We start from the raw sequence: 15668 nt of genomic DNA, 5'->3' as shown, positions 1-15668 counted from the left end.
CAAGGGACCTTTCGGTTCGGATCCTAAGATTACAATTTTCATCAAGATTGAAGAATTGAGGACCAAAATTGATGAAATTCAAGATGGCGACTATTTTACAGATTTTTGGCTACAGATTAAGAGGCCTTTCGGATCTTTAATATTTATTTTCAACATGATAAGTCCAAAAACGAAGCAATCGAAAACGGCAGCCGTTTATTCTTATTTTGACTATGGATTCATATTAAGCGGTCTCTTGACTTATGAAGAAGTTCAAGATGGCGAACTTTATCCATTGTTAACCCCCGTTTTGTATTAGGAGTTCTTTCACACACCCTAAGATCTCGGTCTCTAACTTACTCGAACCAATGATACTTATACTTACTAATGTTCGATATGCCACCTAATCCACCCAGTTCCCGCGTTCCACCATTGACTACCTACCCTACGGTCGTACGTACGCTACGGCCAAACTATGAAACATCTAAATGCCGGAAGGTGCCTCTAGACTCTTCGCTTCGCTCGTTGGTTCGATTTCCTTGATTCGCTGTAAGCTCACGTGTAAATGTTAAATTAATTATTTATTTTTATGCTATCAGAGTACGCAATATTTACTAAAAATTTACCTACCTTCTGCCAAGTGCAGAGCTAAGTTATTGCGGGCACCCGAATCGCGAAACTAACATTTGCTGCACTGCATTGCAGTTGTTGAGCTGAATTTCACAAAAAGCTTAACCATTTTATATCGTTGCTTCAATTATTACATGTACAACGTGATGGGTTTATAATAGTTTATATGGCTGCTACATTAAAATACAAGGCATTTAACTACGAGCTTTCAGAAAAGGATAACACGAGCATTTTAATGTCATATTAATATTATGTACCTGCTGTTACATACACTTTTTTTCACAGATATTATAAGCTCTCTATTATGTTTTCAGGAACTGCATGTTACGACCGCCATTGCGGCATCGTTGCTCTGTCGCTAACCTCGTGGATCTCCGAAATATCTTGAAAGTTTTGCAAATATAGCAAGACTTTATAAACTAGAAATCAAACAAATCTTATACAAACGAATTAAAATATAAACTTCTGGCAAATGGCGGAAATAGAAAACTTTTTTCACGCATCTCACAAAACCGTACTTTTCTTTATTCAGAGATATAGATACTAGGGTCGGACCCAACTGCCATATCGTTCGATATCGATATTTGTGGAAATTGTTTGCAATTATTGTCACTTTTTTTCGAATCATCTGATATTGGAATAGGTGTCAAATCAAATTGTTTTGTTTTTCAGAGTTGATCGAAATTTAAATTTAATTTATAACATCGATATTGATGCTGTCAAACAATTATACAACAAATGACGTAACCGCCAAGTTGCCTATTCTTTACGATTTATAAAATAGAAATTATGTCTAAGGGCCTGTTTCACAATGTCCAAGTAAAGTCCTGAATAAGCTACTTACCAGTTATCTGACGCATGAAGTCATCGTTGGCGTTTCAAAATCTTCATATAAGATTTAACTGGTAGATAAAGTGCAAAATTTTGTCTGGCAGGTAATTTACTTTACTTGGACATTTGAAACAGGCCCATAAAATAACTGCTGTCTACGTCAATGTTCTGGTAGTTTATTTTATGCATGGTGTGAAATAATTTATTTTAAATACAATCAACATCCCTATAATAATGGCACCAATCATGATAGAAATTTGATATTTCACCGATACCTGTAAAATTACTAACGCTTTTCTAGGTAACAGTGGTATGTCTTATTCATCTTTTAGGCTACGAGGCGATCCATCTCAACGTAATAAAAGTTCCATTCCGATTGGTATTCAATTTTTGGAAACAATGCGATCAACTGCCACACGGAAATTATATCCCGCTTATAACAATTTATGAATGCACTAATTCCGTTTACTGGCTCGGGCGATAGTCTGGCTATTTTGGAGACTGCCGAGGCGGGTGCTCTCACATAGTTACGAGTCCGCTACGGTCAATTTAAAAAGAATAATTCTTACCCATTATATTATTCAGCTTAATCTTTTTACGTCATAATAACGAAAAAATATCATAATATCAAGACCTCCATCTTGAAAACTTTTTTTAAGTATCAAAAATCATTTTCTAAGTTTAATTGCAATTTAACCTCCTTTGCGGATGGTAAATATACTACTTGAAATTTCTATGAGATTACATTAGAAACATCTTAATTTAAATAAAATAAAAATTGTTGAAATCGGTTGACATAAAAAAATATCCCTAAAAACCAAAATACACAAAGATCGCGCCAATTTCTAAGCCAATTTACCGATAGATGGCGCTGTTCACAATTATGCTTAGTGTACTTCTGGTCTTCTGGCCTTTCGTGTTTATTGTTAGATGAGATAATTTAAAGTTTTTACGGAACCCTCGGTGCGCGAGTTAAACGGACTCGCACTTGATCGGTTTTTTTATCATATAGAGGAGTCACAATTGCGTTGCTGGCCTTTAAGATGGGAGTACGCTCTTTTTTAGGGTTCCGTAGCCAAATGGCAAAAAACGGAACCCTTATAGATTCGTCATGTCCGTCTGTCTGTCCGATTCTGTCACAGCCACTTTTTTCCGAAACTATAAAAGCTATACTGTTCAAACTTGGTAAGTAGATGTATTCTATGAACCGCATTATGATGTTCACACAAAAATAGAAAAAAAATAATAAATTTTGGGGGTTCCCCATACTTAGAACTGAAACTCAAAAAATCTTTTTTCATCAAACTCATACGTGTGGGGTATCTATGGATAGGTCTTTAAAAATGATATTGAGGTTTCTAATATCATTTTTTTCTAAACTGAAAAGTTTGCGCGAGAGACACTTCCAAAGTGGTAAAAAGTGTGTCCCCCCCCCGTAACTTCTAAAATAACAGAATGAAAAATCTAAAAAAAATATATGATATACATTGCCATGCAAACTTCCACCGAAAATTGGTTCGAACGAGATCTAGTAAGTAGTTTTTTTTTAATACGTCATAAAAATTTAAAAAAAATTTTTTTTTCATCAAACCCATACGTGTGGGGTATCTATGGATAGGTCTTCAAAAATGATATTTAGGTTTCTAATATATTTTTTTCTAAACTGAATAGTTTGCGCGAGAGACACTTCCAAAGTGAAAAAATGTGTGTCCCCCCCCCTGTAACTTCTAAAATAACAGAATGAAAAATCTAAAAAAAATATATGATATACATTGCCATGCAAACTTCCACCGAAAATTGGTTCGAACGAGATCTAGTAAGTAGTTTTTTTTTTAATACGTCATAAAAATTAAAAAAAAAATTTTTTTTCATCAAACCCATACGTGTGGGGTATCTATGGATAGGTCTTCAAAAATGATATTTAGGTTTTTAATATCATTTTTTTCTAAACTGAATAGTTTGCGCGAGAGACACTTCCAAAGTGAAAAAATGTGTGTCCCCCCCCCTGTAACTTCTAAAATAACAGAATGAAAAATCTAAAAAAAATATATGATATACATTACCATGCAAACTTCCACCGAAAATTGGTTTGAACGAGATCTAGTGAATAGTTTTTTTTTAATACGTCAATAAATTAAAAAAAAATTTTTTTCATCAAACCCATACGTGTGGGGTATCTATGGATAGGTCTTCAAAAATGATATTTAGGTTCCTAACATAATTTTTTTCTAAACTGAATAGTTTGCGCGAGAGACAGTTCCAAAGTGGTAAAATGTGTGTCCAAAGTGGTAAAATGTTGAACAAGATCTAGCAAGTAGATTTTTTTTTAATACGTCTTAAATGGTACGGAACCCTTCATGCGCGAGTCCGACTCGCACTTGGCCGCTTTTTTTAATTTTTTTAATGAGGCAACAGTTTAATTATATATATGTTAACGGCACCAATCATGGGACATTTAAGAGAAAATTTGCAGTATTTCTGATATTTCACCGACATCTGTAAAATTTCTACCGCTTTGTGCTTTAAAAGTTGAATGTCCAATTCGTCCTTTATGTTTTCTATGTATTTAATAAAAGCTACTGCAATTGGTTTCAATAGTATTAACCAATTACGACTATGGTTTTTTGCTCCAGTCATGGGATGTATGGCGCCATTAATTTTCAAACTATCAAATATCAATGAAAAATTAAACTTAAGCAGTTCTTTGGCTCTTTTTAGGGTTCCCTAGTCAACTAGGAACCCTTATAGTTTCGCCATGTCCGTCTGTCTGTCTGTCTGTCCGAGGCTTTGCTCCGTGGTCGTTAGTGCTAGAAAGCTGAAATTTGGCATGGATATATAAATCAATAAAGCCGACAAAGTCGTACAATAAAATCTAAAAATTTTTTTTTAGGGTACCTCCCCTACACGAAAAGTGGGGGTGCAATTTTTTTTTTTGCTTCAACCCTACAGTGTGGGATATCGTTGAAAAGGTCTTTCAAAACTAATACGAGTCTTCAACAAACATTTCTTGATAAAGTGAATATATTCGGAGATAATAGCTCCGAAAGAAAAAAAATGTGTCCCCCCCCCTCTAACTTTTGAACCATAGGTCCAAAAAATATGACAAAAATCTTGGAAGTAGAGTTAAAGACATTAAATGAAAACTATAGCGGATATGATCAGTTTAGCTGTTTTTGAGTTATCGCAAAAAGTTTCACCTGCATAGTAAAAAGACGTACACCCACAGTTCATCCATTGGTTAACAATCTACCATACTTTAAGCTCCAGTTTAGCTTATTGTGACGGAAGAGTAACTACGGTACCCTACTCTGAGCATGGCCCGACATGCTCTTGGCCGGTTTTTTTATGGTAAAATATTGCCAGTGATTAAAAACTGTTGGTAAATACTTGTTTTACAGGATTTGTCTATAATGTCTTGCTTCTGATGATGATGATGAATAAAAACTATCCTATGTCCTCCCTTAAAACTACAAATCTCATATCCTCAAACAACATAATACAATATGTGTACCTATAAATATCTCCATACCAAATTTAGCTGTAATACGCGAACAGAGTTACCAATTATCTGTTAGGACAGACGGACAGAGTTATTTACGGATATTTTATTTAAAAAGTAAAGTAGGGATTATATATTATCATTTTGCCAATAGGTACCCATTTTGCGTGAGTGTATTTTACTCGACATTCATCTGGATTCGTGTGTGGGTGTACAGAAGTCAAGATCTGATATTCGATTTACTAATGGGAATTTTCATCAAGCTAAACCTACCCATATTACTTTATACAGTGTACCCACAGTTGGCTTGTTTGAGGATATGTCCTGACCAGCCGACTGGAATTGCGTTGCTCCATAAACGTGCAACCGAACTTTTCGGAGCCACTGGACCAAAATCCGATTGATTAGACACCTCCATCTGTCATCATCCAAAAAGGAATCTGTCGCTTACTACCTTGGACTGAATTTGTATAGTAAACCTACAGTCTACAGAATAAAGCTCGAATTTCATGAAACGAATTAAATGATTAACCATTTTGTTTGTTGCCTACGCAATTATTGGTTGTTACTTGCGTCTAAGTAATCGTTAGAGACTTAGCAGGAGCATCGTTGGAAGTTTGCGACCGGCATATGTAATTACAATTTCGGATAATAGCGTTTTAAAATGTACAGTCACCATCAGGTATATCGGAGCGTCCAACTCGTCCAAGGCGCTCACAAATATCTGATCACACCTCTATTGTCGAGGCGCTAGAATGCGTGTTCAGATATTTGTGAACACTTTGGCCGCTCCCATATAACTGATGGCAACTGTACTTACAAGAAAATTTCTGTTCATAGTTTTGCCATTGATTCTATCTACTAGAACATTTGCGTAATCATTCAATTAATAATTAAACAGTCTATTGAGCCTATCTACTGCTTTCTTCATGCATCTTGTAGTCTCCCATAAACATGGACTTTATAGGTTCATCGTTTTCGATCTTTTGAGTGACGGATAACGTTCTATGGTGCAGGCAATAAAACAGTTAAGATTAAGTAAAGCATTGAGCTCTCAAGACGCAATTTACGACGACGTAAAAGTGTAAGTAGTTTAAAAGGTATTTTCACCAGAGGCCAGTCAAGCGCACGGCAGCCGTCATAAAGCGAGCGCGCGCTCCCGGCGGTTTTCCTATCAGACAATAAGGACGGATGATGCTCAATACCAGAACCAGTTAACATACATATAAATAGTAAAAGGAAAATAAATCTAGCCTATTTGCCAGTCGCCATTCTCATAAGTGTGGAAGTTCATATGAGTTGACATTTTCGGATGTTTAGTGCATCTGTTGCTTGAGACACTAGGGGACTACGTCTCAGCTCAGCTTTGACCCTTTGTTTGATTTATTCAAGTTCAGATTATCAGGGATGACAGCTTTTAAAAATTGTAAGGAATTTGTTTTTGCTCCTAACTAAGCAATGGTTAATATGCAAATATTTTCCATAATGTCAATATACAGAGAGGAAAATGGGGACTAAGTTTGTGTGGAAAAGCGGTCGTCCACAAATCCCCTTAAAATGAAACAACTGAATGGATTATAATTACATTTGTTACTTCTTTACATATTTTATTAAGATTTAATAAGAAGGCGCTTAAGTCAGAAAATTAGAAAGGAACAAAAATACGGCGCGCTGCGAGAAAATTGCGACGGAACTTTAATCGCGCGGGTTTTGACGTTTTACCTCAATAACTCTGAAAGAATACTTCTGATTAAAATTTCGCTGGTCTGATCCCTCTGCTATATCACTATTTCATACTTATATTATACTGCTATGGAATGCAGTATAACGATATACAATTGAAAATAAATGAATATTAGGCATGTTTTTTTTTCTATCAAGCCAACTTAAATCTTTTAAGTTTTTTCTTTTAGTCTGCCCTCGGATATATACGTACTTCATTTTTTTTCATTGCATTTTATACATTTATGTAAACTTTATTGCACAAAATCACAAAACCAAGATACAAATGGCGGACTTAATGCCTAAACAGCAGGCCTTCTTAAATAGTTTGAATCCAAAATCCTGCCCCTTATGAGCGTGAAGTATCAGACAGAACTGTGTTAATGATGGTGTTCATATTTAATACATCATCGTAGTTACCGTAAAATTAGATTAAACGTTTCTATTTACAATGTATGTAGCTAAGTATCTCTATCTTAAAAACATTCCAGTGAGTACAGAGTTCAAACTACACCAAGTACGTTAATATAAAGAGAACATTGTTAGAAGATGCAAAATATAAATAATAATTGATTGTTAACTATATGAAGCGCGCTATATATGGGAGTTAGTGTGAGTTGTTAAGTTAATTGCTGTAGTTTTGCACCGATAATTAGGTATTCAATTTCCATAGCAATGGTTTCGGTATAATTCATAAACTATAAGCCACATTACAATGTAAATAAGGCAAAAAGATAATTTCTCAATTGTCATTACAAAACTGACAGGAATTAACCTTTCTCAACAACTCACGCTAATTGGGTACACTATTTTCTGAAAACTCCCATATATGTGTTATAAATGTATTGGTAATGCTTGCTCAACGTATAGTATGATCTGGTGGCTCTCAAGCTAATCTCGTTAAGTTTCCTAAGAAAACTAAAATTAGCAACGGCTATTAATAGTATAGGAGAGATGGTGAGAGGTGTAGATAAAAAAGTCTATGAATTGCAGTGTGGTGATTATTTGAAATAAAAAAATAATTAGATTTGATTTACATGCTTATTTGCCTTTGTAGTAACAATGTATACATTCTATTGCTTAGGGTCTTAGGGCATAATTTACACTAGAAATCTCGTAGCGTTACTGCCTGTTCAAAAATACTCTTAATATAAATATAGTTTTGTACTTATATAATAAACAATTAATTACCTGCAAATAAGTTCACTGACTGACTGCTATAAGGCTATAACCCTTCAAGTGGCGCCAGCGAAAACATGAAAAGTAGTCAAGTGGCGCCGCGGATTTGAGCAAAAACAGTCAGGAAGTGGCGGGGCCCCGATGGGTGGTCAGCGCGGATTACGAGGATTTAAAAAAATCCACGAATTAAGTATCTATGTATGAAAGTATATATTAAATGATATATGGTTGGAATCACCTCTAAATACGATATGGCAACACTTTAATAGCCACTCACTGGTGGCCGACAGTTTACTGGTTTTCGCATCGAGCCATGGATGGTGGGCCGCCATTTTACCGCTTTTCAATGCGACCACTCACGGGTTGCACGTCATTTGAAGGAATATCTTGTATAAGTACTAAACACACCTTTATACATCTTTGCAGCTGTGTATGCAAAACGCACGGACTCGTTTTAATTGCTAATGAGTGTAACATTAAATAAACAAAACTACCATCTCACGTATGCAAAAGTTTTGTTCAAAAAGACTAAAATTTTCTTTAAAAAAACAAACTGATTTAATTTGCTTTATATTATGTTAACTCTATTTAGTACATAGTAGTGTATACTTCTAGAGGACATGAACGATATGCTCTGATTGATAGTATATGAATATAAACGATTCCTTGTGCGAGTTGTGCGTAATTTCAAATGTATATTCCAGTTTATATAAGTAGATACTTACATAATACAGATAGTAGATTACCCTTATTAGAAACACCCTTGTATAGACGTACGAGTTGTTATGAGATTCAACGAAATTTACGATATACAAGTATTAGCATAAGGCGATAATTTAAAAGCGAAAACGTTTTGTTTTTTTAGGTGGCGTTCCAGGGATAAAAGATCCGCTGCTTAAAGATGGAGTAGAGTATCTGTTAAATACAGAAGTTGAGTTTTTTGGTATAAGCTTTCTTGTCTGTACGAAATATTACTTTTACAGTAGGTACATATGGTGATACTTTACCGCACTAGTGCCATAGCACATTACGTAACTATTTCGAAAATTTAAAGAGCCATGTATACTGCAAAACGTTGTACGATACACGTGTGAAAGGGTAATTCGCAACTTGTGTCAATTTAAACACTCCATTCGGTCGTGTCTGAATTTATCACCACTCGTTGCGAATTTCCTACTTTTCGCACTTGTATCGCAATGTACTATTAATAAATGCTTTTGATTAATATACGAGCCTAGTAAAATTACTACTCTTAGTAATTTTAAATAATCGATGTAGCCGTCTACGTGGTGTGATGATCTGATGATGAAATTGATGGCTGTGGTAATATTAGTAATACCTAAGTATATAAAATTATTACACAAATTTTCTGTTACTTTTCGAAGTGTCCACCAAGCGAAGATTTTGATTAGACGTCACCTGCCATTTTTTGTGTTTTTAATTCTAATGGTAAATTTATTAGGAATCTCAAACCTCAGTACTCCTGTGCATGTAAACCTCTTAGTACCTATCATCGCTTGCATTCGCTTTCTCGCTCGATTCGTTCCTACATAATTTGATGACCACATTCGCTTCTAACTGTATTTATGATACGATACTTTCCAAAATATATACCTAGGTAATATTTTTTTTTTTACCAATACATATCTACAACGACGCTGGCAATTAATACTTAGTGTGAAGGTTATATTATAACACCCGAACTTTCCTAATTGGGTATTGGATAACCGACCGCGGTAACGCGAGACGTGATACGTAGCAAAAAGTCTTATGTGTTAGGTAGTAAAATTGCGATGGCGTACGTCGGTACCTATGTACTTGTACAGAGTGACGCGTTCAGTATACATAGTATTGATCAGTGGTGGGCAAACTTTCTTCATGATGGGACAGAAAGTTTAAGAAATTTAAGAGTAGGGCCAGAATTGCACGAAAAATTATCATATATCATATATCATATATCATAAGAAGACCGATGATAATAATGGAAGACCCGAAGAGCTACCAATTTAAACACTTAGGTTGAGGAAAAATTAACGGTTTCGCAGAAATCTACAAAGTTGGTAAATATTTAAAATAATCGTGCTCTTGAAAATATCATACTTATGGTTAACAAGGCCAAAGCTTCAGCAAGGGTACGAAATTGATAAATTTGTTTCAAGCATTAATTTTTCATATTGATAGGTATTCCTTAAGGTATGTAATACATATTCATTTTAGGTAAAATATATTATAAATCGGCTATGGAAGAAGCTTGTCGCATTTCATTATAATAATTAGCTAAGAGTTGGATTTGCAAACAAATTCACATAAAACTCCTTAACAACTGCGATAAAAGCAAGAGTAATGAAAATGGGAACTGACATTTTACATATAATTTCATTCATTGATCTTGAGCAGGTAGATGTACAAGTAGTAATCGGATGGTGTTCAAATTCACAAATCGAAATATGTAAGCTAAGTCGTGTCTTGTCAATTATACCTAGGAACTACGTTAAGCATGTCGCTTGAGAAATAGAAAATAAGTATTTATTGTCTACATGAAAAATATTACACGGAAAGTAAGAAAGGATTTTTTCTTTCTGCTTCATCAATTATACATACCTACTGCTTAGTACGTATATACGAGTAGATACAATTTTCGAAATGTTCTTCCCTAGCAACAATACAGTTAATATTAAAGATCATCATGGCGCATACAAATCAATGTGTAGCCTGTAGAATGACATTCGAGTTGCCGGGCCACCGTGCCCCGTACAAGGAGCGTCCCTGTAAGGAAAGTGGTCCCATTGTGCAGCATGCATCCCCGGTTGTTCACCTATGAGAAAAACTCATGAGATCTCAAACTGGTTTATTTGTATTTGTGTCTGATTGCTCTCACTTTTCTTTATAGATACGCGAAGAATCTGATACCTATGACTACTGACACAGTTTTGCAGAATATTAGTGTCAATTTTATCGCGGCTGTATTTGATATATTCTAAAGAGCAATTAAAACAGATCATCTTGCACTCGCACTTATATAGGTAATAATTCCATCATTTGTGGGAGTAAGGAATCAAGTAGACAAGCCGCAGCCATTTGGATTTTATAAACTAGTTAAGATCAAATTATAGAAGATGATAAATAGCTTATAGATCGTGTTATTCACGTTAGTAATATTATATTCATATTAGTAAAGGTTAGATTTGACAAATCTGCGCGTCATCGCGGATGACACGAACTATATTATTGGTAAACGGTGGCTCGTGCCGCCGATTGCTCGCCTCACACCAATGCTTCAGTTAAATTATATGCATAATGCAGGTAGCGGTGCGGTGCACGCACGTGCGTTAGTCTGAGGGCGCCGAACATACGTCACCCTCAAATGAACAAAGGAAGCTCGACTATGACACCTTCAGTCGCATTGGCTTTTATTCCGGCAAAGACACCAAATGTCACACAATAGCTTGTTAGCCTTTTGTCGTGCGGCGAGTTCGAGACGGAGTGACGTGACGTCCTCCGTATTGTCTGCGTACTTAATCAGAGGAGCTTTGACCGGGAGTCAACAGGGTTACGAGGCAAGCGCGTCAAAGTTAACACCTCTGAATCCTGTTAAATCAACCATAATGGTACCAAAGATCATGTTACCCACAAATAATAAAAATCTCTTGAAATGAGAGCCAAATATACAAACACTTGCTTTGCTTAAACGTGGAAATTCACACGGTGTTTTTAACTCCGTTAACTTCGATATGGCTAAGTACAAGTAAGAAAACTGTGTTGATACATGGGATAGTTTTTTTTCCGATATAATTAATTAACGGTTAACATTAAGTAACATGGACATTACCTATATTTAAATCCACCAAACATTTCGATCAATCGTCCGAGATAGTACTTGCGTTGAAGAGCAAATGTATAAACTCATACTAAACACTGATAAATATGTAAACAGGCCCTATGGCAAGTGTATCTCGTAGGGGCGTATCAGATAAAAATAAATCAATGATTATCTCCAAAATGGAGTTAATTAGATTACCTGGTTCTATGAGAAAATTACTTAGTTTAAACTCAGGAATGCACCCTTGAACTTAACGGACTTTTTTCAAACTTGTAATGAAATGTTGACATGACTTAATTTAGGAATTATTAGGAATTTCATACAGCCTTACACACCTAGGCCTGTAAGGCAACCTTCTTTTGTTTTTTAACGTCAAATAATGGCACGTCTTGGCATTCAACTATAAAAAACCTATAAGCAAAATTCTGCCAGGATGCTTTTTTTTCATTTTTTTGTCTTTTTTTGTGTTTTTTTTTTCTTTTTTTGTGTTTGTTAAATATTACTTCTGGGATTCAAAGGGGAACAAAGATTTCATTATTTTTGCGCTACGACGCACGGTTTAGGAGATACAGAGCCCCAAAAAGTTTTATTTTTTTCAGTCATGCAGAAATCTTTATAGGGCTGCATCTCCTAAACCGTGCGTCGTAGCGTAAATATAATCAAATTTTCGTTCCCCTTTCGGTAACAACAAAAAACACAAAAAAGAAAAAAAAAAGAAAAAATGAAAGAAAAAGAAAAGAAAAAAGCGTAATGGTGTGCGTGATAGCGCCAAAATAATTACATTTTTGTACCCCTTCAATACCCCACGCACTGAATAACCTATCACATAAGGACATGAAACAATCATCATCATCATCATCCTATTTTTTTTTAATTATTTCATTGTAAGTTTGAGAAAAGCACTATACAAATCTCGGCGGGAAACGAGGTTGCCGGCCGCGTCTCCCTATCCAACCTCGCTACGCTCGGCCGTCTATATCTACTTGGCCTGCAACCCTTCGTTTCCCGTCCTCTATAGTAATGTACTATTAAACAAAACACCGTGTAATTTTTCACGTTTAAGTAAGTGTTTCACACATGGTAAACTGCGTACCCATCGTTCGAGGACAGTCTTCGATTTGCACTTCGGTCCCCTTTGTTTACAAACATAGAACATGAGTAAACCAGTAACACCGAGAATCACCTCGGCAACTCGCCAATAGAGGGCGCTTAGTTTAAAAATAGAAGTGTCACCGTACAGCCGTTAGTAGCGCGGCTAGAATTAATTTATAGCCGTCGCGGCGGTAGGCATTTCCGATTTACCGTTTGTATACGCAGCTGTTTATGAACTCCCTTTCTATAGGTGTCCAATGCCATACGCTTTTCTGACTTCCTAATATGCCCCAATATGTAATAAGGTACCAAATATTACTACTTAGTAGAAGTATAGATGAAATTTAAAGGTTTGTTAATTATTAGCAATTGTTAATTTGTCGCCCTCCATCACATTCATTGTTCATGCAACATTTGGCTGTACATTATTACTTTTGTTTTGTTTTAATTTTAACTTTTAACAAAAAAGAAACATGGGACCATATAACCCGACAGATTTTAACCACGCATTCCTGAGGTCATACATAAGGAGAAAAAAAATTTATAAGACTTTTGTCAAATTCGGAGAAAAAATTGTGTGTGTGTGTGTGTATGTTTTCTGCACACGACGTGTTATTTCCGTTTACATCTTGGCGATAAAAAAACATAGCAACAATAAGTAAAGTTTGTTTTATTAACAGATAAATTTTGCGAGTTTCCTTTAAAACTTTAATGTCTGTCAATGTCTAAACCAAATCATTTAGTGACAACGTCGCAGCCAAAAAGGTGTTTTTCACTGAGTTAACACAGAAACAAATTTTCACAAGAGTTGTCTATATCCCTAAAACAAGACCGATTTCAGAAAACTTTGTATGACATTTTAATCTCAAAATGCGGTCATAAATACACCTTTAAAATCTGTCGGGTTGTATGGGCTCACGGTATATTACAATTTTACAATTACCTATTACAAATAAAAAAATCATATATGTATTATACGAGTATATTATAATTTTATGATCGCAGAAAATGTCGGACTACGAGAGATAATTTACGAGCTACACAAGTGCATACAAGCTGATGTATTTGAACATTTTTCTATGAGAGAGTAGTTTTCTCCCTGATCCCATTGATGACAATAGGACCAGTTGTGAAGAGGGTAACTCTTAAAATAAAAAGGATTATAGAAATCAGCCCAGTCCTCTTTGAGAAATCGGAAAAGATACATAAAATAAAAATCCCCACGAATTGAGAACCTCCTCCATGAGCACATAATTCATATTTAATTCATATACCTGTAATGTGAAGAGACCACGTTAAAAACGCATCTTAACCGTGACCAAATTACCGTGAATGTTTGGTACCGTATAGAAATAAAGTTTCACGTAAAAAATGGTGAATTACGCTGGTAATCGTATTAAACGTTATCGTATTAAGTGGTTTCTACTGCATTTTAATGCAATGGATACGCTTTCGTCCGGACACGTCACGCGCTCGGCAATGCCTCTAAGCCGCCGCTCCTTATTATAAACGCGTTAATACATATTACGCGGAACAGGTTTATTTTAGCACGCCTGCTTCGGATGAATTTAACTTTATTGTAGCAATTTTGCCCTTTCGTAAAGATATAATGAACATTTAAATGCAGTTGGTAATAAGATTAATTGGAACTTTATGAATACTGACTTGACTTATTCAGCTTACAAAAGCAAGCATTGACTACTGAGTATCAAAAATATCCAGATTAATTTGCGTCTTGCCTAGTGGGTAGTGAGGGTGACCCTGACTGTGAAGGCGATGGTCCCAGGTTCAAATCCTGGTAAGGGCATTTATTTGTATGATGAGCACGGATATTTGAGCTTGATATGCCTTATTGAGCTTATTGTGGGACTTAGTTAAAAAAAAATTACGTTGTCAAATCCTTGTTGTTTAATTAAATTGAATTAAACCTAATCGAATCCAAACTTTGAAGAGTTGATTAAACTTTATTCTAGTAAATACTCTTCACTTTGTAATAAAAAGTGAAGTGCAGCGCCATCTATACTGTTTGACAAGTAGCTACATCCGGGTTAGTTTACACTGATGTGAGTGATGTGTAAACTATTAGTTCCACTACTCGCCACTAGATGGCGTTAAAATAAGAATTATTCACACGGTTCCGACTTCGGGTGCAAACATTTTCCTTTGAAAAAGTAAATCTAAATTATAATTTTATTTCTAGAAGAAACCTACCTGTTAGCAGCTAGAGTTGACATGTCGATGTTATTTCCACAGGCTGTTAAAATCTCATCACAACTGCTGCCACCTTTGATGCGTTGAACAGAACTCAGGGACACATCTTCGCTTGAGTTTTTCACCACGTTTGTAGCATTACTGCTAGATGGCGCTGCTCTTTGTTTTGACGCTTGTTTGTGCCGACTTAACGCAAAAAACAAAGCTAGAACAGCTTTTAGTTTCGCGTCACGGATGTCTACAGCTGTCACTTGCTCTAAACCTTGGACATTTTGGGCGTGAAGAAAGTCCAAGCAGCATTGCACGTTTTCCAACTGTAAAAAAAGATAAAACAGAAATCAATACAATATTTTTTTGGTAGGGATTATGACGCAGAGCCGAAACTACAAAAGCTTGAAAGTTGAAATTTGCAAAGAAGCGATTTTGAAAGATTCAACCTCTAAAGAAGTAAAAAGGGGTTGAATGTTTGTATGGAGTTCAAGTTTTATTTTAAGCTTTCCTAGCTTGAAACTTTATTTATTCTTATTTAAACTTTATTGCACAGTAAAAATATACAGTTACAAAAAGCGGTCTTAATGCTCCAAGGCATTCACTACCAGTCAACCTTTGGGCCAAACAGAGAAGCAAAGTTGGTGCGGGGTATGTAAATAACACTTTAAACTTAATTTAATTTACAGTACTTACTAAGTTAATGTAAATATAGGT

At 35.4% G+C, this 15668-nt stretch overlaps 1 protein-coding gene across 5 annotated transcripts in view; it reads right to left on the bottom strand.

The window, feature by feature from the left end:
- Nucleotides 1–15668, bottom strand: part of LOC133522649 (protein sickie) — a 268242-nt gene that overhangs the window by 110584 nt on the left and 141990 nt on the right. For all 5 annotated transcript variants that reach the window (XM_061858067.1, XM_061858046.1, XM_061858037.1 and 2 more), the window contains exon 3: nucleotides 14964–15277. In XM_061858067.1, the coding sequence (XP_061714051.1) occupies nucleotides 14964–15277 (314 nt within the window). The remainder of the gene's footprint in view (nucleotides 1–14963; nucleotides 15278–15668) is intronic.

Source organism: Cydia pomonella, chromosome 1, assembly GCF_033807575.1.
Source record: "Cydia pomonella isolate Wapato2018A chromosome 1, ilCydPomo1, whole genome shotgun sequence".
Taxonomy (NCBI): domain Eukaryota; kingdom Metazoa; phylum Arthropoda; class Insecta; order Lepidoptera; family Tortricidae; genus Cydia; species Cydia pomonella.
Note: the sequence above shows the minus strand (reverse complement) of the source record. Positions and strands in the feature narration are given on the sequence as shown.